Source organism: Trichoplusia ni, chromosome 1, assembly GCF_003590095.1.
Source record: "Trichoplusia ni isolate ovarian cell line Hi5 chromosome 1, tn1, whole genome shotgun sequence".
Classification (NCBI taxonomy): Eukaryota; Metazoa; Arthropoda; class Insecta; order Lepidoptera; family Noctuidae; genus Trichoplusia; species Trichoplusia ni.
This window is the reverse complement of record NC_039478.1, coordinates 7644326-7669457: the sequence shown is the minus strand read 5'-3', so window position 1 is coordinate 7669457 and position 25132 is coordinate 7644326. Positions and strand designations below refer to the sequence as shown.

Genomic DNA, 25132 nt, shown 5'->3' with positions numbered 1-25132 from the left:
ACAGTCTGATAAAGTAGCAATTAGAGTGTTTAACTAGAATGACGATCGAATGTGATTCATGTAGCGATACGATGTACGGGATTTAATTAACACTAATCTCTTTAAAACTGTTTTTCCATGTTGTCAAACAAGTGAAAATACAATTTTTCGCTCTAATGTGCGCGGAGGTGAATGACACGCTGGTGCATTTGTTTTTACTAACGCTATAGCCATAGTCTACACTGACTCCTTACCTATGTTTGTGCAACAAAAAGTAGCTAAGTATTTATTACGGTATTATATTCTAAAGTAGAGCAGAGATCTTCTTATGAAGTATATAACAAAAAGTTTAACAAATGAGAGTAGGTAATCACCATGGCGATGGCGTCTGTTGAGCGATCAGTGATTACACTATTAACCCCACAACCATTAACTCGAGCGGTCCATTAGGAGGACCTTGTACTCACGTGTTTACGTGATAAATGATAATTCTCACCAGACCTACTTTATAACCTTGTAAAACGTTAATCTCAACACAAACGTAAAACGTTGAATTAACAACGGAATTAATTTACAGTTACGGTACTTGCTATTCTAATTCCGGTGTTTTAACTATAGCATAGTCAAGCCACGAATATGATTCCCTAATGCAGTCTGAATCGAAGGATTAAATATATTATGTGTCAATTAGAGGAGGTGGGTTCCTTCCGCTGCGGGCGGTGGACGGAAGCCCCGCCACGTGACTCACATGACCACTGCGCGTGCGCACACCACATCGATTCACTACCCATTGTCTACACACTCCATAAACCTCGCTCATTTATGCCATAGGTGAAACAAAAATAGGGACGCCGCGATGCGCACGCGCAATACCTACTCGTAGCTATATGAATGAACGTCATTAAAATGTATTGTTACTGTTTAGGGTTGAGCGGCAGAATGGAACATTATCGCAAGTAATGTGTAGTTCTGGGTAAAGAATGGGACCACCCTAATAGCGGCGTGGCAGAGCTGCAGGATGCCAGTGAACTAGAAACCTGTACAGTCACAGAACACAATACAGCACACTCATCAGACTAACTGTCGATTTGAATAAAAAAATAATGTCATTCCACCTGAGTCATGTACACTGATGTAAATATTAGGACCTAGCGAATTTTTACAAAGTGCTCCTGACAAAGAAACATCATAACCACAACATGAGAAACAAAGGAGAATGAAGTGAAAATACAGTTCTTTTGTTTAACTTATCATGATATTGGTTAGCACTAAACACAATCGAAGTGAATTTCCGAAAGATACTGATAACAAACCAGAAAACAAAACACTCGATTTGGAACATATAAATTTATTACATCATCCTTATTTTAAAATATCACAATAGTGGAAAAACGTCATATCAATTTATCTTAATCTTGATTGATAATAATGACTTGACAACAAATAGACATTATAAAAATAGGAAATAAACATTTTCTTGTGCGATGACGACTGATGACTTCTGTAAATACCGTAATTCTTATATTGGAAATTATTTATTAATAGTCATTATAACATCATCTCAATCAATGAAATGTGTGTGATACAAGTTTTGACAAAAAGTTGTAGTGATGTCACAGCCGATTAATGATTTAATGATAATTTTATTTTAAAGGTCAAACCAGGATTATCTTCAAATCAGCTTGATAACACCGAATGCTGGGAACACGGTTTCTCGTTCCCTGCCGTTCTTAACTGTTCTGGGTATCCCGATTCATCACCCAGATGACTCGGTGTCTTTGCTCTTCTCTGATACAGCTTTTGACCGACATTATTAGAAATAGATCATTCTGGTATCTACCAATGTTCAATGTTATCTTTGTAAATCTAAGCGTGATATATGAGCGCCCTCGACGGATGATATCACCTACATTAGCGTTTCCATTGTCGATTCATTTGCCTGCATACTTGTACATTATGATCTGATACTCATACGTAAGTATTTCACACACACAGTTGCAACCTTCATTATTTTTACTGAAACGTTATGATTAGCTTGAAGACAACGTTTGAAACACATTCTTCAATACCATGAAGGGCCAAACAAATTAATTAGACACCAATTTCTAGCCCAAACATAACACATGGAGATTTAATTAGCGCAGGTCTGTGTTCGTGCACCCACAATTATCACCATCAATTTCTTTCGACATTCCTCAGAGAAATAAAACAAAACATGTACATAAATATGTTGTCAATACATTTATTATCAAATGTTACGCTATAATATCAATACATTGTTTCAGTCATTTCAATATTTACAATCTTGCGAAACAACTTGTGTAGTAAGCGAGTAGGATTCGGTGTACGAGTACAAAATATTATTATGACTTTCTGTTACCTAGTAGCTGCCTTTTATATATACATTATGATATTGGGCTTAACGTCTACTATGTAGACAGAGGATCCCTACACTAAACAGTAAGTAATGAATACGAGAGAGCTCTGGAAGTTCATTAGTGAGAGCTATCTACAGTCTCAGCACGTAACAGACGGCTGCAGGAATCATACTTTCAATAATTTAATACTGTTCCTTATTAACAATCAAAACGACACTATCGAGACGGATTACTTATGATGTACCCCTACTAGCAGGACAATAGATAATTATTATTTAAATAAATCATATAGGCATCACATATTTTTCAAACATGGACTTAAACATAATAGTAAATGCGCAATAAGCCTCACATGGTTAAAGCAAAAACCTACAACTATCAAGTGAATATCTGAAGTAATTAAATTAAGAGTTGGTTAGTACACGGAATAAATAACATGGAAATGTAAGCTTAATGTGTATGCGAGCTGATGTGGATGTAGACCGAGATCCAGTGGCTGCGATCGTGATTCGAACGGATGCGTCGAAATGAGAGCTGAGCACCGTTACCTGCGCCCGCGCCGCGCGCCGGACGCGGGGGATGCGCCGACCTCGTCGCCTCCCACCGCAACCAAAATGTGCCTGACTCATAAATTAATGCCCACTAACCAATATGGACATCGACTTCCATTGGGTCGCCGCTCTAATCTGAGGCCATATAAATGCACTACAGCCATCGAGTACTTAATATTATTTCTACGCCCCTAATAAGCAGTTTACTCTAATCTCCTAAGCAGTCTCAAGGCCTTAAATAAAAAATACACTTGATATCACATAATGCAAACCGTCGCACTAAAGTGCACCGGCACACTGGTGGCGTTTTCACGGACGGAACAGTCCTTTGTGTCCATTATAACCATGCTGCAACCACAACGTGCGCTGGGGTCAATCTTTATCACGCAGTAACTCTGATTTTGCACTTTTTTCGTTCCCGTGAAATGAAAAATTTGGATTGTCCTTTTGTTTATATGCTTTGTCCAGTTTTGCTGAAGGAGGATCGTTTTCTATTGGCACTATCGGCGTCACTGTCGTAATCGGTGTAGGGGTTATGTTTTCGCCTCGACAGAATTCTTGAAGCCACAGCTCTGAGTTGTACGAGGGTCCCTCTCCTCCCAACTCTGCCGGAAGTATGTCAAGAGGCAGAGCATCGTGCAGCGTTGATAAATTGTTTCCGTGCAACACTATGCGCTCTCGTGTCTTCGCCTTAAGGTACGGTTTTATTACTGCAAGAGCGGTTTCCACATACCAAGGCTGTCCGATAAAGTGTATGCTCTTAAATCGAACCGGCATACAATCTTGAAGACAGTCTATCATCATTTTTAATACTTTAGCTTGTAAACTACACGATTGTTTAAACGTGAATTCAGTCCAATCAACGATAATGACATATCCGTTTGCTTGATTCTGAGGTTCCTCTAAGGTGCGTTCGACTGTGAGTAGTAGAGCCCTGAACACTGAGAGCAGCGGGCAGGCGTGCGGGATCCAGTTGGAGGCGAACATGAGCAGCACGCAGCGGCCGCGGCGGTCGCGCTGCGCCAGCACGCCGGGCAGCCCGTCGGCAAGCGCGCGCAGCACGCCGCCGTCCGCCGTGGCCCACAGCTCGGGGTGCTCCCGCCGGTACTGATGGTAGCTCACCAACAGCTCAAAACTTTGTTGCACATCGTGTTTACGCGCGTACAAAAAACGCCGCAGAAAATTGTCGTCTTGACACCTACTTTTGTCGCGTAGGGCGAGGTTGAGACTCTTGTCCACTGCATCCCGTAGTCCGTTCAGAGCGCGTTGTCTATCGCCATCGGTGAGGCGTTTCCTAGTTGCTTCACAAAGCCGCTCATTCTGCATCTGATGCAGCTTCCAGTCGTACTCGGCGTACTCGTTCATGACTGGTTTTGCTATGAGTCATGCGTCCTTTCACTGGTAAACGCGAAGCTGCGCGCGCGCCGCCTGGAGTTCGGGGCCGACTGCGCACCGCGTTCGCGCCGCACGCCGCCGCCATCGTTGCTCGTTCATTAAACCGTGCAATGCTTCGTTCACATCAGATAGTCACTCGTACCACTCGACTGGCTTGAATTTATTTGTTCATATGAAACTGGACGATCTAAAATGCTTTTGTTTCTACTTTAGATTGTAATGAGTTGTTTTAAGCTTGCAGATTTAGAAATAAATCTTTGTTACTTTTAGTTCTATTAAAGGTATAAAGTTAAGTCTGTATTTAAAAAAATATTTACACTTCAAGTGAGGTATTTTAAAAAACTTGTTTCACCATTTTTTTAATTACCTCACCTGAAGTAAACCAGATTAAACAGTAGCATATTCGAAATATACAAATGGTATTTTACTTAAATTAAGTAAATATATTACATACATTGAACTAAACCTGCCGCTTTTTTCACCTAAATACTGATAAGCCATAAATACTACTAGTTTCGTTATCAATATACTGATAAGAACAAACGGCGATAAAAGTAAACACATTGATAAGGTTATATACTTTTACGAATCCATTAAAGAACTAAGTGATGCAAAATCTTGTATGAACATTATTATGTAAATTACTACGTGAAATGAAATATTTTGCAACGTTTTTCTTTACTCGCAGTTATAAGATGTCCTTGATTATTACCCACATATATATTAACAACTATAAATTTACTTGAGAGAAAATATGACATCCATGTGACTTACGGGCAAGTGTCTTAAAGGGCTAGTGGCCAGGTAACCACAGTTCAAACGAAGCATAACTTACCCAGGCAGAGCGAGTTATAAATAAAAAAAACTGAAGGTTGGCAGTATACCGGTCAATTGGCTGGCTGGTTTCTGCGATGACGTAGCGTGGTGCGCAAGAGACGGAATACGTGCGAGCAAAAGAGATGCGAACACACTTTGTAACAATTATTTCTATGAAGCCTTATACGTAACGTATAAACGGATGGCCGAAAATCGTATAACGTCCGCGCTTTGTTCACTTTATCGTATAACCACTTGCCGTAACTGGCAGCACTTACTGCCCATTCTGCATTCATTATTAATAATATATGTAACAGTACTTATATACGTTAAATTATTATGACTTTTTTGCACTTAACAAAAGCTGAAAACTTCTTTGAAATATTAACTCACAAAAAGAAAACTGTATTTCCTTTAATCTGATATCCCTCAAGATTTTGTATATTTTTGTTCAATTTTAAATTCGTTTACAACTTCCTTAATATATCACAAAATAGCAGCAACTGTTTATTTTTTTAAAAGCATTGTTTATGTCATTAAAGTTTATATTGACACAAAATCTCACGTATGAAGGAGAACAAATAAATAACGTAATTATAACTGTTTTGTTTTTCAATATGAAAGACATCAACGTCATCGCCTTTGAAATAAAACATTAAAATTTTAAACCACAAAGAACAGTACACAATTCGCAATTTGTTCTGGAAACCTTACGTATTTTGTTGTTGACTAAACAACACCTAATAACGTTAAAATAATAGTGGTTAAAAGTTAAAATAACATATGCAGATTTACAAAGGAGTTTCAACTAAAAAGTCTTTATGAAATCTATTAGCTGTCTAAGATAAGTTAAGGGCAACGACTTTTAAAAAAATGACCGTGTCGATGCATTGCTTGGTCGTTGCCCCATGCAGTGACTCGCCTAGCCGGCAAACGACGGTAAAAATAGACGCACTCAGCTCAAGATGCGCTATTGCCTTCGCCTATTAGCCTACTGTACACAACCTTTAGGCTCACCAAGTCACTACTGAATTACTTATACAATTTCACTTCAAAATAAATACTACATGATACAAATAAAAGTTGTTATAAAGAATTAAGTACAATACAATCACAATTTCATTGTTGTCCATGGAAAGTCTTTGTCTACAAACAGTATCAACTCAAACAATCGCTTGCTATACTTATTAAGGAAGTCCATTATTACATATTATTTCGTATGTAAAAAACGATAACTCGAAACAATTGCATGTTTTTTTATGCCGTCCACCCGCCATGTTTAAAAAAAAACATTTAAATCGAACAAAATAATATTGAAATTATACACCAGTACTCCATCAGACTGGTATTTATTTAACATATTATAGCAAAGCTACAGGTTTTAAATGTCACACTTGAATACTGGCCACTAACAGTCATTCAAGATTTAAAAATAGAACGTTACACCATCTAGGTATTCTAAAGTAACGGACAAAATTATAAAATTATTGTGTAATATTTTATTTTAGAATATTGTCACACTGACCTAAATTCATTTATTTGCCTTTACCATGGTTCTGTCATTTGTCAAGTCATTGGTTATTTATCTAAACATTATTATTTTATTTTTCTTTCAACAAGGTCTTTTTTACTTTCGTCTTGTTTTTTTTAGTTTTGCTCTTATGTTTATGCACAGGCAACGAATGTACGAGGATTTAAAATTAGTCAAGCATTATAAACTCATTGATACAGATTTTTCTGCCCGGCAACTCAGGCTAATGTATTTATTTTTTTACCATAACCATCTTACATTAATATTTTAAAACTATTGGGAACCTTTTCACGTGAGCCTCATTAAAATTCCTTAGACAGCGGTGTTTACCTCAAAATGCCTTACAACGACCTTGGCTGTGAGAATTGATTTCTATGATTATGTACACTTATTATCGGCATGACGAATTACAATTCAATACAAAACGTGTTAAGATATCGCATGTCATTACCTTTTTTATAATATTTTAACGCTCTACATGATATCAAATTCGCAAACGTAGTATTACTATGTAGTTTTAATTCAGGAGTTGACAAAAAACCTATTCATCTGTCATGTTCACAGTCATGCACGTTTGACCATTTTATTAAAGAGGCAAATCATAAATAATATGAACTTACTAACCGAAAATAACCATATCGATGACTTCAAAGTTTAAAAATATCTAGTACAAAGTCGGGATGACAAACATGAACATACATTACATACATTTTCATTTCAAAACGAAAAAGAAATTACAGCCTTTAGAACTCTTCCTTTTATGACAAACTGATTCAATAACATGTACACAAATATGCACAAACGCAATATTAGTTCAGTAAACATCCAAAAAGGAATTTCCTACAAACCGAGTGGTGTTATCGATTCTCGTAGATAAGTTATGATAAGCTGACACTATCGCTATCTCCTGCCTTGTTCGGCTCCGATATTACAAATTTCGTGCTGCGTTTACACCACCTACTGTACTGTCTAGCCACCTACAAACTTGTTTCTAACGCCCTTTAATTAATTTAAATTTGTATTATAAATAGCTTATGGTTTAGTGGATTAAATTCAATTTTGTATAGATTATTGTAAATATAAATTTATGTTACGACGATGAAATGTAGAGATTTGGAGTTGAGTTAATCTAATTAGACGCATTGATTTTTTTTTATAGAATTGAATCAAAATAGTTACTGTTGTAGAAACAATTCACCTTTTCTGAACATATAGCTTTAGGAATAGGCTTTAGCCCTCCAGTGGGAGTACTGGGCCCCAATTCTGCTATTTACAACGGCCGATGAATGAATGCAAAATTACACTTTTCGTATGTTCTGCATGCATTATTGCATGCAAATATGCATTTTTCCCACACAATAATTTCAGGAAATTCAGTACGGGATTGTACACCAAAGCTCAATACAATTAACTTCCAACTATTGGTTTGGCAAAATGATTAAGAGAATAGGATTAATTTCAAATTTAATCCAACTCCCATTCATTCATCGGCCATTGTAAATAGCGGAATTGGGCCCCGGACCATGTTACAGGCCTAATTAATCAGTTATTAATATTGCTTAGTGTAACTACCGTTATATACCCACCCAGACACAAGCATCTACCCTAGTAAGATGGAGGCGTAATTTTATGCATGCTTTAGCAAGCACGAGCTAATGAACACCACACTAAGAATTTTCTCTCTAGAGGAACCATTGGATGAAACACTGATAGAATAATAGATAAATGAATTATCGATGCTAGATAAAAACTGATTTAAATTTGTGCAATAATGAGTTCTTAATGATTTCGTTATATTTATGCGAAGGAGCTTAGTGCTTATAAGAACTATCCTAAAGTTAACCCAATAAGAGATCGATGGATATTTCAATACAAGATTATAAAACAACGATCACAATTGTAATGACTAACAGAAGGTATCACGAGCCCGGTGAAGCAGCCAAAACTTGCTTCAAGCTCATGATCAGGAGACAATGAAGACATTGCTCAACTCTTATTATATTATAAACTATAAAAATAGAAGCCCTATTCCAGTGACAACAATGTAAAACGAAATCAGAGTGATATTGAATTAATTATCGATCACTTTCTCATTCCGCTATAATACGATCTTCCGCACGATTGACTTTGAAGGCATGTTAGTTTTTACCTGAGAAATACAAATCTATGCAAATAAGTGAGTCAGATGTAGACTACAGTGAGTCAGACACCAGACACCTTTTGATTACTCTCATAAAATACTCGTAATATGGAACCCGTTTGGTAGCTTGGTGTCGTTTCTTTGTTTTTTATCTTCACCGATTCTGCATGCAGCTTACGATGAAGGTTTATCTACTTACTACTACTACTACTTACTAGGCTTATCTTCCATTATATTGTATTTGCCATCGGGGTTTTCATATCTTAATTCATAAAACATCGGCTGCAAAGCTCTGAATAAGTTCCTATCTGAAAGTGGTGAGAATAAACTCACATATTTTGTATCCAGTCCATAATGCAACTGAAATGAAGTAAGCTTATTTTGCCCTGATAATCAATAGAACCTACATGAACACTCAGCTGGCTAAAGCAAAAACAATAATATCTTAAAATGCACCGATGACAACATTAACCGTAAATATAAATCTTTACTTAATCAGGAAGAATTAATCACAAAGACAAATTATCAGTAATTAGGCTCATCACGAACAGATTAGCCGATACCAAGTAATTGCAAGATATAGCGAAGCAAACGAACATAGCATTCGGAATGCTTTACATAGCCGGTGATCTGGATGGTCGCAATACTTGCTCTATACTTAAGTGCACGATAATCTGCGATCCACGATCCGCTTTATGAGGTTAGAATTAACTTATCTGATGTACTTAATTATGATTGAGTCAAATGAATGTGCATGCAAATGTTCATACCACCTGTGAAACGAGGAGAGAGCGCGCATTCAAGCAAGAAACGTGGCTTTGATGTTACTCGACGTCAATACCATAGATAGTCAGCATACACTAACTCGCTCGACGATAGTTAAATTTTATTAAACGTTGCTAACGTAAACGACATTTTCTTCCCACCAGACTGCGGTTTACTGCATACAGGTGCAATAATAATAAACATTAGCTCACGGTTTAACCACTTATGCTAGTTTTAATTAATTTGTCGCTGTTCTTGTAAGTGTCTTAATGTTAAATTTATGTAAGAATAAAATAAAAGATTGATTCCCTCTTAATGTACCTATCCAAACAACAAAATTGCATTTATTTTTCCTTCCTCTCCGGCAACATAGATTGCGATTACCCAAACCTAGTTATGTCATGAAATCTCAAGTGCTTGAGAAACGAAAATATATCAAACCAAATAATCTTTCCAAAGTAGTACACATAGTTTAATAGAACAGTTTTTATCTAATCTTTCACCAAATACTTTATAGTTGATCTTGCTTGGTGTAGTGTAAAGTCGGACTGGGATATAGTTTCTTCAAATAATCTCATCCAAAATATTTTCCGGTGTGAGTTAAATGTGATTGAAGATAACACAATTAAAGAAGTCTGATTTAACGTTATTATAACGGAAGGATTACTGAGTGCTTCTAACAACAGATACAGATTGATCGCAAGCTAGTTACCTGTCAGTAAATAGATTGTTACATGCATCAGCTGGTAAGTGTTAACGCCTAGTTTTTCGGCCTCTGTTTATAGTTTTTGGGTTTGCCCACAGCTAACAGACCTGATCGGAGAATCCACCAGCACCCATAAATGTATTGTAGAGTAAGTACAATTGCCTACAAGACTGACGTCTTTTGGAACTCTTTAGCAGATGCTTTCTCTCCTAATTAAATGGATTTTTTTTTCAAGCAAAAATAAATAAATAAATGCGGACAACATCACATACATTGTTCTGAACCCAAAGTAAGTTGCTGAAGCACTTGTGTTATGGAATTCAGATACAATGAAGGTACCACAAACACCCAGACCCGAGACAATGTAGAAATGTGAATTTTTACATTGACCCGACCGGGGATCGAACCCGGGACCTCAGAGCGAGCGACACCTTGAAACCGGTGCGTGCGCCACTCGACCACGGAGGACGTCTCACAAAAATGTTTGTGTTTTAAATTGATTCTACACATGGCTTTTTGCATTTCTCACCACCTGGCGCTTGGGTCATCTACTCTCCTTCCTTGTTTGGATTTTGTTTTTGATTGTATACTAACGTTTGTTTATTCTTTCGATTCTGATCAAAATATGTAACATTAATCCAATTCGAGGCAGTTGTGCAAGAAATCCATTCAATCATGCCGCTTAAAATCATTACAGATAGACGAACATAAAAACCTGTATTGGGTATCATGAGAACTGATTACAGGTTTGACTTAAATTTGCTGGCGAAAAATCGCCATTTTTCTTACATGTCGAGTAAGTAGCGACCGTTGAATTGCACAAAAAGCGGCCTCCACGGCGGCAAGGTTGCAGGGCCGGTTCCGAGCCCCACACTTCCACATATATAGGCACAACGCCGCATACTTTTGTCTGATCAATAGTTAGGGATCTACTGCGAATACGTTCAGCTGTGCAATGTATCGCGACTCGTTTTGCTGTACAGAATCGTATATTGTAGACATTGTAGTAAGAAAAAGCATTGAACATCAAATTGCATTGTTTTAGTTCAACATTAAATGACTCACAAGCCCTTTGTTCTCTTAAGGCTTTGTTACTCAGAAATTATTGAAACAAAATTCACTTATCATTATTTGATTTCGTCATTTTATATTACTTTATTTCAATTTCTTCAGGTTAAACTAACACAATTGTCTTTCCAAAAATTTCCGATGACATATCGAAATGTCATAAGTAATTACTTTTTGGAAATGTAAACTGTTATCATGTTGTGGAATTATTTCGTAATAATTAGTATTAATTACATATTGTATACGTATATAGTGTTAATAATAGCCGTGAAGGTGAGAGATACGAAATTGTTATATACTTATTATCCAAGAGATAATGTAATAGTTTAGGTCAATGATATAGGATCTCAAATTTCAGATTTGGCTATAGTATTTTCTACCATACAGCCATCCTTTTGTGGTGTAATTGATGCATCTCCGACCTAATTGCTTTAAATTCCCAAATAAACTAAATCTCATGTAATATTTCGGTAGAGCAAGGATACGTTACGTAGATCCCCCGCAAAAAAACGTTACACAATATAATAATTGAAAATTGTTACGTACGTAACATAATATTTACCCTGTTCAACCAGATTATTTGAATACTTTTGGTGAGCTCCACCTTGGTAAATCCATAAAAATAGCAGGTTTATTAATATTCATTATTAATTCAGTGCAGTTCACGTTAAGTGTTACTCAAGAGTATAACAAGCGTCCGACAGTGCATCGAATTGCATTAATTTTAACGCTTATTATTTTGCCATTGGAGTTGTAAAATAATTTTAAAAGGCTGAAGGTACATTTGGCGACCTTCGATTCTCGCTAATAATTTTCTGATTGCAGTAATTAAAATCGCAACTCTTGTCTTTTAACTACAGCAAAATAAAGAGCTAATTTTGTGGATGTATATATAGGATTTGGGGGAGGCCTTTGCCCAGCAGTGGGACACAGTGGGCTAGAGAAAAAAAATGTACCTACAGCTAAATTGTTCTAGACAAAATGACACCTCCCTCTCTAAGAGAAAAAACGCCATCGGTTAACGATTATAAGCGCAAGTTAAAAACTACTTTACACAAATTTCACTCGGTCACCAAAAAAAAAAACAATAGATTAAAGACTTTCACACAGTTTAATTTCAGTCTCGATTATTTTGCTATTATAAAACCCAGCCCTTGCATAACAGTTGTATGACGCAGTTACCATTTTATCAAGCATTTGCCTAATAATGATTGCCTGCTTTATGTAATACTAGCGCTTGCCTGCGACATCGTCAACAACCACGGAGTTCGTTAAGTTTTTTAATAATTCAGTGAAACGCAAATCGGTCTGCCGTTTGAACTTTTCAATTTGCTGTAAATACGATGGGAAATGGAGGGTAAATATGATTACAGATAGTTATTACAGAGACAAACTCGCATGTTAACGTAGTCAGTAGACATTTTTACTACTTGACTCAAATTAGTAAAACTAAATATATTTCTCTCAAGAATTATGTGTGATAATGGGTCTAGGCTGACTTTTCGTTTGTTGTCATGATTTAAGTAAATTTCAGGACAGTATATCCATGCATGTACATGATTGTTAGTCTCCATACTTGCTCAAAAGTAATTATCAAATCAGTATCTAGCAAACAAATAATAATACGTTATTCTAAAATGAATTTCTAAGTTATTACATACGTATAAGCGTTAGAGCATTACACTCGCAAATTTCGAGGGTCATAAACTGTAAATAATAATAACATCACACAGGAAATGTGTTAATTAAGGAGCGAAATACGTAATGATAAAATTGCATTTAGGCAATTAGCGCAGTGAATGGTCCAAGGCGAAATACGTACGTGAAATATCATTGTAGATGTAAAAAAAAACGTTTAATTATTTTTCTGCGCACGCTTTGAGTAATCTGGAAAATTCGGCACATTCAAACGTGTGTAGTCAGAAAATGAAAGTCGTACTCTTTCGACTAATCGGAAGGAATCCGAGGTAGGTGCCTACCAGCTAAGCATTTTTATGTTCTTACATAACTTCCGGCATTAAGTCTTTACTTAGCCTAACGACGAAGACTTTACGACAAATAATTAGCTGTAAATAAAACAAATTAGAAACTCGCGATCGCGCCCGTTTACCCGTGGAGGATGTTCTCATCGTTATCAGAGTATGTCGTAATAATTGTGTTGGAACAAAAACCGTCTGTCCGCTTTGCTAGTGACAATACAGTTTCTAGTCAATTGAAAGACCATCTGGCGACAAATAATTGGCATTTATCGAGCACTTCCTGAGTATACCGACGTCCAATCAACATAACGGATCGTGCTCGTACCACAAAGATTTTCCATCCAGTGCTTAATTTGTAACACAAGCATAAAATGATTCATGTTTCTAGATCTCGGAAAACAAATAGTGGTAACGAAAGAAAAAGTAGAGCATAATACAATCTGTAACTTGACATGAAGTTACCAAACCTGACAACCAGTGCAGCCTTACATAATGGCCACTGCATCTAGATCAAACTTGCCACGCGGCGACACCAGATGGCGCATCGAAGTTATTTTCTCATGACTCGAAACTGGCGTACCACTGATGTAACAAAAAAGGTAACGGGGCTGTTTCTTCGATTCGCATTTTTTGCGTTTCTACCAAGTATTATGTTGCAATGTTTGTGACTACAATGGAGTACATTTACCAAAGCAAGGCGGGTGTTGCGTCAACGTGGCCGCAGAGGGGCGCTGGCGGCGGCGGCGCCAACACACTGTGAACAAACATTGACCAAGCACGCACTGCGCTCCGGGCCTCGACAACTTGCCGCAACATTCTTAGCGTAAAAGTTAACGTGGATGGTTTACTCTATGTAATTTGCGATGTACGAGTTGATACTAAGTTTTCCCTTTGACGACAATAGTGCGACCGACTTGTGACGTATTTCGAACTGCCACTGTGCTGTAAACGATGTGTTTTGCTGATGTTTCCACGAGAATGTTTTCTTTGAATTCCATGGAGATTGGAAAATTCGTGCAAAATGCAATTAGTGAGTATATGACTGATTTAATTTTACTTTCGTCAGGCAATAAATATTGTTGCATTCGCTTCTGTATTAAGTTAGATGCTATCATCAAAAAATCCTTCCGTGGATGCGTGCATCCGGTAAATGTAGAACCTGTCTCCTAAATCACTTTAATATTGGTGTTAGTCGCCGAGTGTGCTAGATAAACAAAACATATTACTAGATGTATCAACATTTTCGCAATCACTGAATCACGTTCAATTTTTGCCGCATCATAGTTGTTAGTTAGATAGGTACCTATATAATAACGAACTAAGTAGTTTGTTTGTAAGCGGTATTACAGCCTTGAGCGATATTTAGCCACTTTAAAAGTTCAATAATGACCGGTAAAATCCGTACAAGAATATTAGAACTGTTTTATAATATTTTATCGAATATAGAGAGTTCTACGAGGAAATTACTGCTCATAATATATCGTTTTTATAATTACAACAAGCGGAATTTAAACAACGTGTATGATGCAAACCAAGTGAATGAACTTCAGCTGAAATAAGTAATTTTAGGTCGATTGCTATTGGTTCGACTACTTAACATTAATCACGCTAATAAATAAAGCATTATTGATAAATGAACATCCTTGTTGCTTGTATAAAATTGCAATGCATTGCAGGTAGTTTATTTTTCTTTTCTTTTTTTTCGGTCTATGGTCGCTTAATAAACTTTATAAATATAGTTATTATGCACTTTGTAATTAAATGCACCTACAGTCCTGTGTACTCACTGTATACCCACTGTCAAGTTCTTAATTTGAATTACTTACTTTTCAAGACGACTGTACCTGCGTAGACTACGCTAATATATTTTCTTAGTTGAACAGTTGAGATATAGGGGTTCCGTATCTAAGGGGTATAACGAACGTCTGTCCGTCTGTCACCTTATCTCATAAACCGGTTTTTTTTTCACAGATGATTTTGTTGTTGTTGCATTAACAAAAGCAAGTCCTGTATTAAGAAAAAACATAATCAATTTTTTATACATAATGGCAGGAAACCCTTCGAGCCGAGTCCGATTCGTACTGGAAACTGCACTGGGTATAATGTAAACAAAACATAAGCAAAGAATATTACTTGTAACTTTTAGATACGAATTATTCCGCAATATAAAAACAGGCAATCTTTTCCAAGTATCTTACAATATTTCAAAATTATTAGTCGATAATTATGTGTTAAAGTGCATATCATGTAGGAAGGAGGCAAGAATCACACACAAAACACGCAATCAAAACTTATGCTTCGTAAAAAAAAACACTTTTTTAAATATTTTTTTTTTCTTAATCTGTAGAAATTGCGATTCGATCCCCATACGTGACGGTCTGTCTAATTAAATCATTTAAGGAAAGTTGTTTACACGCAAAACTCTCTACAAGAACCTAAGCTATCAAAGAAATAACATTTTTTTAATAATATTTATACAAGACTCAAAGAAGTTATTTTAGTGACGCAATTTAAGTTAAGTAGGTACATTGAGTATCTTTTTACTTTGTTGTTTTTTTCCAAAACAGAGCCTGTGTTAATTGGTTAACTACAAAGTGGTCTCATTAGTTATAATATGTAATTATGTCTTATGATATTAACTCCAATATAATTATTTGGACCAAATCTTAAATAATTTCTCAACGGTTTCGACACGGTTTGGACGTCTCAGTTAATGCTCACAATGAATACATTTTATTTGTCTTTCAAAAGATAATCCTTCTCTTCGTGGTTAATAGTTTTTTGTAGCTTAATTAGTGGGTACTAATGAGTACCTCCAAATACAAATTTAGTTTAGGAGCCTCTTCTTCGTGGACCTAAAGGAAATGGCAAGTTTTACTATTCTCAATAAAGATTTGAGTCTAGCCAGGGCCCCGATTTTGCTATTTTACAATGGCCGATGAATGAATGGCAATTGAATTTATTTGAATTTATTCCTTTTCTCTTAAGTATTTTGCCAATACAATAATTTGAACTTAGTTGTATTGACCTTGAGTGTACCATCCCGCACTGAATTTCCAATTATTGTGTAGAGAAAATGCTTAAGATAATACGAAAAGTGTAATTTTCATTTATTCATCGGCCATTGTAAATAGCAGAATTGGGGCCCAGGAATGTTTCACATGTCAAGTTTTAAAATAAAAATAGATATATAGGTGCTTATATACTTGTAGTTTATATGGTCATAAACCTACATAAAACACTGTTATACTTCAAACCGTAGACCGGATTTGTTTCTAGTGTTAAATATAACTCTCTAAAATCAAGGTTATTTAGTTCATTTGAAGTATAAGTGTCTGATGCATGTGAATTAAAGAACAAATGCAAGAACACTTAAAACCTTCAGCGTTTAGTGAGAGGCACCAGTGGGATCGTGGGCTTAGTGCCCGAGAATTTTAGGAAGGATAATTAAAATCAGTTTTAGTAAATGCCAGGACAATAAATTATGTACATATGCTATGTTAGCCGATTATAAAATAAGCTTGCTTCTAAACGTCAAATAAAAAACTAAGCCTGCGTTATTACTAATTATTTATTGTGTAGAATACATGAGACTCCTTTTTTAATAGAAAGGGCCTGTAGGAGACTGTAAAATAATATATTGTAATAATAATATTCCATAGCTTTTACAACTGGCCACCTAGACTCAAACTAAGCTTGTATTATGAGTACTATTCAACTAATAAACATACTTATATGCTTCTAAATACATACATAATAGATAAATTTAGCCCAGAGGCAGAACAAATGATCATGTTCATTACACAGACATTTGTTCTGGGTGGGAATCGAACACTCGACCTCTGGTATAGCAGTCAGACCAACAGGCCAGTCAAATTTATTCACGTGCCTCACAGTGAAATTAGGCGGCTATGAAGTTTGAATCCTGAATTTATACAAATATCTAGGTAGTAGTACCTCGCTACCGCTTGAACTTATATGCAAAAATATTACGTTGTAATAAATGACTTTGTTATTCACGGTATGGTCATTATTACGATCTAGCATACCTCACTTAGAATTTTTCGTTGCCCAACACCGGTGTTCCGAGCAATGGCGTGCTGGATTGTTAGCAATTATGACCCAACCTGCTTGTTTTTAGGGTTTTAATATTTTTATCATTACCCACAGTATTTAAATCCAGGGCCCCAATTGTGCTATTTACAACGGCCGGTGAATGAATGAAATTTCGCTTAAAATGAGTTTCCGTATTCTCTTAAACATTTTTCTACACGATAATTGCAAATTCAGTGCAGGACGGTATACTCAAAGACAATACAATTAACTTCCAATTATTGTATTGGCAAAATGCTTAAGAGAATAGGAATAATTTCAAATTTAATACAATTGCCATTCATTCATCGGCCATTGTAAAATAGCAGAATCGGGGCCTTGAACTAGCCTAAAATGTACAATCATAATCAGAAGTTGGCCATATTTTATCATTTTATACTTTTTAAGATTACCAACAAGTACTGTCTTAGTAAGTCTTTAAACCTTCCTACTAACAAACACAGAATTTCGACAACACTTAATACCACGGTACACTGAACTTAGACAATGTTTAATTAATCAATTTAAACCGGCTCGTCCACAGTGAACCTTTTTAATAGGTAGGTACTAAAATATGAAATCCCACTTAAAAATAAACAAACCAAACCTATTTTTAATCACGAAAGTTATTATTAAAACATTATGCATATATTATCGAAAACACATTAAAACAGATCTGCCCCGATAACTTCAAGTCGTTTCAGTGAATGTTTGGGTACACTTGACCGCACATTCGTAACACAGGCTGACAAACTTTATTACGAAGACATAAGATTCAATTTCAAAAGTACCTAACTGTTTCAAAAGACTTGCGATCGCGATAGTTCGTACTTAATTTATGAACAAACTGACAACTAATTAATAACAATCGTTAATTCAAACTTCCTGAAAAAATCTACAGTGAAATTAATAGGTATACATGAATAAACATTTTATAGTTGTTATAATAATTATTTACATAATTGGGTAGTTAGGTACTCAGTAGGTACGTAAAAATCGAATTACATATTAATTTAGTATCACCCGGAAACCAAAACACCTGCCGCACAAAATGTACAAACCACAGAGCAGTTGGAGTTGCCACCTTTTACGAAAATCTGCCATCCGTGCAGTCATTGAGTTTATTATTGTGTGGGTACTTATGTAACCTACCTACCACGGATTATTAAAATGACTAAACTTAAAACGTGTTGTGATCGTATCAACATTTGGACAGAATTAGTTTTAGTTAATAGCCCGTAAACATCACCAAAGGTGCTTATTAACATTGTAACGTGTTATTTAAAAGCATTATTCTGTAGCTCGCACTTCTTACGATCTACACTCTTTGTTACTTAATGAGCAACAGTAACTTGTGTCGTAATAATTTGCCTAAGAAGTTTATTATTACAGCACACTATTCTAATAAAATATTAATTCGGCTTACTCTGTTTATTTAGATTCTAAACTAAACATTATTGTATTCGTAAGAAAATATATCGATACCTTGTGGGCAGAAACTACCTGCGCCTACTTACCTATAGTCAAAACAAGACACAAATAGGTAGGTACTTGCCTAGTCTGTTCATATTTTAGGTTCCAAAGTCATGTTTTTCACCTACGAAGTAAAAAATAAGGCATTCGTTATTTTATTGTTTCCCTAGTTGCACTATCTGCGCGCTGCATACAGGTAGTGTTCGCGAAGGACAGATATATTTCCACGTTGAATGCGGGAACTAGGCCAGTTTATGAGGCCTGAGAAATACATAGCTGGTGGTACGCTTTGCACATAATACTCTTATTGTTTATGTGCCTGTGTGGACAGTGTTCAATATGCTTGCTTTGATTATACATCAAGTAAATGGGGTACTAACACAAGCTTAATTTGAAATATGCAAATTCGCCTATAGTGTAGTTTTGCGTTGTCAGCAGTCAGCAAATGTTATTTTATACAAATGTTTTGCAATAAAGTTTAATTTTAGTCAAGCATGTTCATACGCTTCTATTAAAATGTTATTTCCCTTTGTGATCTTAACTCGGAATTTAGGACTGGTAGGTACTAAGTATTTAACTTGAAATCTTGAATAAAAGTAGAGAAATTTCAATGTGAAATAACAATAAATACTTACCTATAACTATATAATAATATTTAAATTCAACAGCAACAATTAATAAAAAAAAAGTTTTTCACTAAGTTGGCATAACTTTTTAATACCTGTGCTACGAAACACAGCTGCACTGAAATAATACTGAAATGTCAAATTTACGACAACGTTACGTTTTGTTCAGACGCCGCAAGATTCAGTTTCAAACAGCTGTTTTCTCTTTTAGTACGCTACGCTGATGTAAATAATTGAAGAAAATGAACAGAAATTATAGTAGAAGGGTCGCTGACTTCCACGATGAACATTGCTGCGCGGCTAATGTCACCGGAAACTTCCGGCGCAGCTCCTCATTGCGGCTGCGCGGGGAGAAAATGGTGCAGCGCTCGCCTCTTGCAACCAGGAAATTAATACCAATAATCACGGAAAATACACATCAAAAACAACGCAGCGATGTGCCACGACTCCAAGAGCCTGGCCATCGCCAGCGAAGCCATGTAAGTACTCAAAACAACAACTACTTTGTATTATTTACTTTTAATATTGTCATAGCGACAGAAGCCCAGCCAAGTAGCCACGCATATGTTTAATTATACATCACTCGGAAGCACGAATTCTGAACAATTTAATGCGGAAAATCATTTCCTTTCTATAAATTAGGTTAATTAAATGAGTAAATTTATATATAGATTTTCATTAATTACACTTATAAAGTAATATTAAAATGTTTTTTTAACCTTGTGATACAACAGCATGTAACAAAGTCATTTTTATTTTTCAGTCATTTAACTCAAATTCTCATCAAAAACCGAAAAAATCGTGCTTGAAACCACAGGAGACTGGTTTAGACAGGAAACTGAGCATGACTGATTCTGCTCATACTCCGCCTGGCTCTCCAGAAGACTTGCCGGATGATGAATCTCTTCATAGTTATGGCAGTGCTGCCACAGCTGCCTCGGTTGATGCTGGTTATGCTCCATTCAACGGCACCACATTCAGTGGGCGCTCCATGAGATATGTATTGCATTGCTCATCACATGCTGGGCTTGCTGGAGATGAATATTTAACACCAACTCAGAGAGCCCAAAAACAGATCCGTCGACTAAAGAATCTACTAAATCAAGCTAAAAAAGATCTGGAGAAAAAAGATAGTGAAATATTTCAACTCACAAAAGAAGTAGTGGAACTGCGACTGTACAAGGCTTCAATATGCTCACCAGATGAGAAATCCAATTCTAGTGAAATAGTAACCATCAGAGAAAATGCTGATGAGGCTTCCATTGAGCAAGACAGTCCTAAGCATGCCGACACATGTAGATCATTTGACATCACTGACAGTCCATTGTATAAAAACCAAACACCAACAAGATGTCGCAATGAAATGCAAGGTTCTTTTACTGACTCGGGACATTTTGATGACCTTACCAACTCATCTTTACATTCCAAGGAATCAGTGCATATGTTAACACATGAGGCTTCCTGCATGACAGAAATAGGTGATGGTGATGAGGAGCGTCGTAGCCTTATAATGTATTATGAGAAAAAAATAGAAGACATCATAAGATCACATGTTGGTGAGACACAAGAACTGAAAAAACAACACAATGATAAAGTAGAGTCTTTACTACAGAAGTTGGCAGATGTGAACACCCGGTACTGTGAGCTACTGCCTAACTATGAGCAAGCCAAGGAGAGGATTCACTCTCTGGAGAAGCAGCTGGATGAGCTGAGCAAACAGTTGCAAGACGAGGAAAGCAGACACCGGGCTGTGTATCTTCAAATGTATAACAAAGGTGTTGAAGCTGCTAAATTTGAGTTGGACAAGGTAATTTGATTTTTATTACTTTAGAAATATTTCATTTCACTGTTACTAGTTTTATGCATTTTTTATGCCTTTTTAAAATGTGATTCTAAGAGCTGTGTCTGTATGTTGCAGGATGAGCCAAGTACTTCACAAGGCCAAGTTAGCCGACTGTCTGTGGAGGAACTACTGGCACAGTTGCAGATTACTCAGACCGAGCTCGAGCAAGTTCGAGTAAGTTAATAAAAACAGCTAACCAGTAATGAAAAATTATCTAATAACTTCACTTTCATACATCCATTACCTGTAGTATAATCAAATGAAAAAGTTACCTGATAAGTGTCAAAGTGATAACTTCTGCATTCTCACTACTGTTCTTAATGCTCAATAACATTATCAACTAATCTCATGATCAAGTAACTTCTAGAGACTTGAGAAATTGATTTAATGTACTTTAACTCACAGTGTTCGTGTTGTACACGGATTTAGTGTTAGTGTGTGCATGTAGTGGCAATTAACATGAGCCAGCTTTAACGTGTAGTGCATTACAGGACACGGCATTCACAGAGGACCGATCAGCAAAGTCACAAGTACTGCTAAGTGCAAAGGAGGCTATTTCTTTATGGGTCCTAGGAGCTCGAAAGGTTGGAACTTTATACCGGACAGTCGGCAGTGCTCACTATCAAGCACATTTTTATTTTTACTTTGTATATTACACCCTGCTTACTACTACACAGGTTGAAGATATATTCATTAAAACTGTGTCTATGAAATTCCATTATATTGGAAGCACGTTATTATTGAAAAAGCAAATACAGGGATTTGGTATTTAGCTTTTTTGTTTTTGAATAATTTAAATATTTGATTTACTTTTGTGGTTTAGGTGGTTTTAGTACTTTTTACTTTGTAAATAGTTTCATAGATTGATGTATTTAGTAAATAGTGCTTACAATTTAAGTTAACTAAGTTCTAGCAACAGCTTCCTCTATTCTGATTACTAACCCATTTTGGTATTCCTAGTTGTAAGTTGTTTCCTGCCTAACTTTAGCTTCGCATGATACTTACTTGGTTGAAACAGCCTCTTTTGGTTCTGGGTTAACTAAAATAATATCTACCGGTCAAACAAGCCAACTTTGCCAATCAAGGTATCTTTGCCCAAAAAGCCATTTATAAGCAAATCCTCTAATATAAGAAACAATTTCAGTTTTATGGCAATATTTATTATTTGGGTGGAAAGTTGATTATAAATGTTACCATAAAACTAAAATTGATTCTTATGTAAGAGGATTTGTTTATAAATTGCTTTTGGGGCAAAGATACCTTGATTGGCAAAGTTGGCTTGTTTGACGGTACTGTTTGTAAATATTTTTTTGTAGACGTAGTTTCGAAATGTGTCTGTAGGGTAAATACTGTTTCTTAGCTATTTTTTTCATTTTGGTTCCATGATATTTGAATTGTTTCATGTTGTTTGTTGCCCACAAATCTTTTTAAGTAGTAAATAATCAAGGTAGCGTTTTCATAGTAATGTGCACTTTATCTTTTATCGCTGATAACTTATAACTGATTTATCGGTGCGGTTTTTATGGCGATTATCTACTGAAAATGTTTTCTTGTGTCCTAACCAGTCCCTACATTTATAAAATCTAATCTTTATAAGATTATAGCTGGCAGATGTTAAGTATAATTTCTGGGTTACCCTCTTCCTACAAAACCTAAAAAAAGATTTGTGATCACAACATTGTATCTGTTCGTAGACGCATGGCCCGTAATACCTACATTCCGTCATTATGAAGATACTCACATCATCTATTCATTTCAGGCAATGTACCGTCGCATTGTCGAGTCGCAGAGGGGTAGCAAGACCAAAGTAGATCCAGAAGTGACATTGCAGTTCCTTAAATCGGCCATTTATTACTTCTTAACGGATCCCGAGAACCACCAGGGACACCTTAACGCCATCGAGAACATTCTTGGCTTCAATGAGACAGAAAAAAAGAATATTCGCAAGGCAAGGACATCGTAAGAAAGACTGCTGTGAACGTGTGATATGACTTTATTACTAGATAATTTTGTTACTATTTAGATAGGTGTTAATTTTATTATTTGTCGTCTGAGACGAGGTAGCTCATAGTTTTGGTTTCCTCTTGCTGTTTTGTGGGAATAATATAGCAAAGTGGCTAAGCCATACATAGTAGTAGTGCAGGTATGGTTGCAGAAGGCCCAACAACATCAGGGTTAAGCCTACTCACGGACACCAGGATCAACAAAATCAAGAGTTACAATCCATGTCTTTATTAAAAGAAAAGACATGGGTACCGAGCCAAGAAATGCTTGAGGAACCAAACAAAAGTTGTTTACACAACTAATAGGGCGCATCTAGATGGTATACGTTTGCACATATAATCATAAGATTTCTTATTGTTTTTATTTGTTATTTCTTAGTTACTTACATTTTTATTTGCTAGGTTTTAAACCGAATTTATTTTCTTGATTGTGATTTTTTTTATTATTAGTTTGTAAGCACCAAAGATCGAGTTTTTATAATCAAATTGTGCAATTTTGACTTTAAACATAAGCATAATAGTAGCGAATCTTACATTCAAGCTGCTTAGAGTAAGTGTTATATTTCTATAATTATGTTCCTTTTGGTGTTGTTTTCCTATCTTTGTGATTTTTTTTACTTTGCATGCTGGTCAGCATTTTATATTACTTAGTATGGATAAAATGAAAATTGCAATTAAATATATTTTACTTATTAAGTAACAATTAGGTCAAAATATGTCGTAATAACCATTTCCAAAACCAAAATTGCAAAACTTTAAATTCGTGGTTTATATCATCAAACCTACAAAACAACTATTTCACAAGTTTTCGTTTTGGGAATGCCTCTCAATAACTTGAAGATAAATTTTATTGACGACAATAATTTAGAAATGCACATAATTATAGTACTTGTTCCATCCATCTTGAATAGTAGTGCAAAGCACCTCCATCCTGTAGTTGCACAAAATTTATCTTCAATTGTTATTCGTTTCTCGAATTAAATATGACCTGCATTTCATAGTGATTTATCGATTTATTCTTGCCACCCTTGAAGTTGCATCTGTGATTAAATGTACCTTATAGTGATGACAGTGCATAATATCTGTTAACTTTTATTGTGAATAGGTACACTCTAATATTCCATTCGATAGTTTATTTATCCTACTTATGTTATGATTGTTATTTACATGCGTCAGTGACAACACTGAAGCTTGCCGCGGTAATGTTTCAAGGCAAGGCATTGTAGAAGTAGTCCTTATTGACTCGCTATTTTGATATCCGACTTATTCCGTTTTGTAGTGTGTATATAACGTACTCTTTTCAGTTTGGAATTTTCAAAAACATGTGTTTTAAGCATGTTTTTCTGTTAATGTCAAAATGAAAAGATTTCAAGCTACTTATACTTTTCTAGGATATCTATGAGTATTTAAATATCGAATGGGATATAAAGCATAATATATTGTTAAATGCTATTTTATTATTACTTGAGGCAAATATATGCAAATTTTCTATTTTTGCATCTTATCTTGCCTCCATGGATTAGGAATGCCGTGATACTAAGCTATTTTAGTAGCATTGTTAACGTCCGATAGGTTTACAAATCTTGTACAATAGGTATTTTAGATTTGATTTATATTTTATTTTACTATAGATGTTATCACTAGTAAATAAAATACATGACATTAATTACAACAATAAAAGTATTTCTAGCACTTTTAAGTTGCTTGCTTTGGTTCTCAATATATGGTAAATGGATAATTTATTATTTGTTTCATTTACTTCCTATATTCTTTCCTCAAGTTTATAA

General features: G+C 35.6%; 2 protein-coding genes across 7 annotated transcripts; one reads left to right on the top strand and one right to left on the bottom strand.

The window, feature by feature from the left end:
• Positions 1-1311: 1311 nt before the first annotated feature.
• Positions 1312-4376, bottom strand: LOC113492931 (clavesin-2-like). Its single transcript, XM_026870665.1, has one exon. The coding sequence runs from the start codon at positions 4271-4273 to the stop codon at positions 3281-3283; it is 993 nt and encodes a 330-aa protein (XP_026726466.1). The 5' UTR covers positions 4274-4376; the 3' UTR covers positions 1312-3280.
• A 9634-nt stretch (positions 4377-14010) lies between these two features.
• Positions 14011-25087, top strand: LOC113492885. 6 transcript variants are annotated; one of them, XM_026870608.1, is made up of 6 exons: positions 14011-14338; positions 19711-19978; positions 20263-21306; positions 21418-21516; positions 21834-21926; positions 23102-25087. In XM_026870608.1, exons 2-6 carry the CDS (start codon positions 19742-19744, stop codon positions 23303-23305), a joined length of 1677 nt encoding a protein of 558 aa, XP_026726409.1. In that variant the 5' UTR covers positions 14011-14338; positions 19711-19741; the 3' UTR covers positions 23306-25087. The 6 variants fall into 6 exon arrangements, with proteins under 6 accessions (XP_026726409.1, XP_026726426.1, XP_026726417.1 ...); XM_026870625.1 differs by lacking the exon at positions 14011-14338 and adding an exon at positions 18339-18654; XM_026870616.1 differs by lacking the exon at positions 14011-14338 and adding an exon at positions 18689-18920 and having other exon boundaries at positions 19708-19978.
• The last annotated feature ends 45 nt before the right edge of the window (positions 25088-25132 follow it).

What these genes read in the sequence shown, in the direction of transcription:
- LOC113492931 (XM_026870665.1), bottom strand. Translation starts at nt 4,273, where the DNA reads ATGAACGAGTACGCCGAGTACGACTGGAAGCTGCATCAGATGCAGAAT.
- LOC113492885 (XM_026870608.1), top strand. Translation starts at nt 19,742, where the DNA reads ATGAACAGAAATTATAGTAGAAGGGTCGCTGACTTCCACGATGAACAT. An exon ending in CTAAATTTGAGTTGGACAAG is followed by an intron (nt 21,307 to 21,417) that starts GTAATTTGATTT and finishes TGTATGTTGCAG; the next exon opens with GATGAGCCAAGTACTTCACA. An exon ending in GGGTCCTAGGAGCTCGAAAG is followed by an intron (nt 21,927 to 23,101) that starts GTTGGAACTTTA and finishes TATTCATTTCAG; the next exon opens with GCAATGTACCGTCGCATTGT.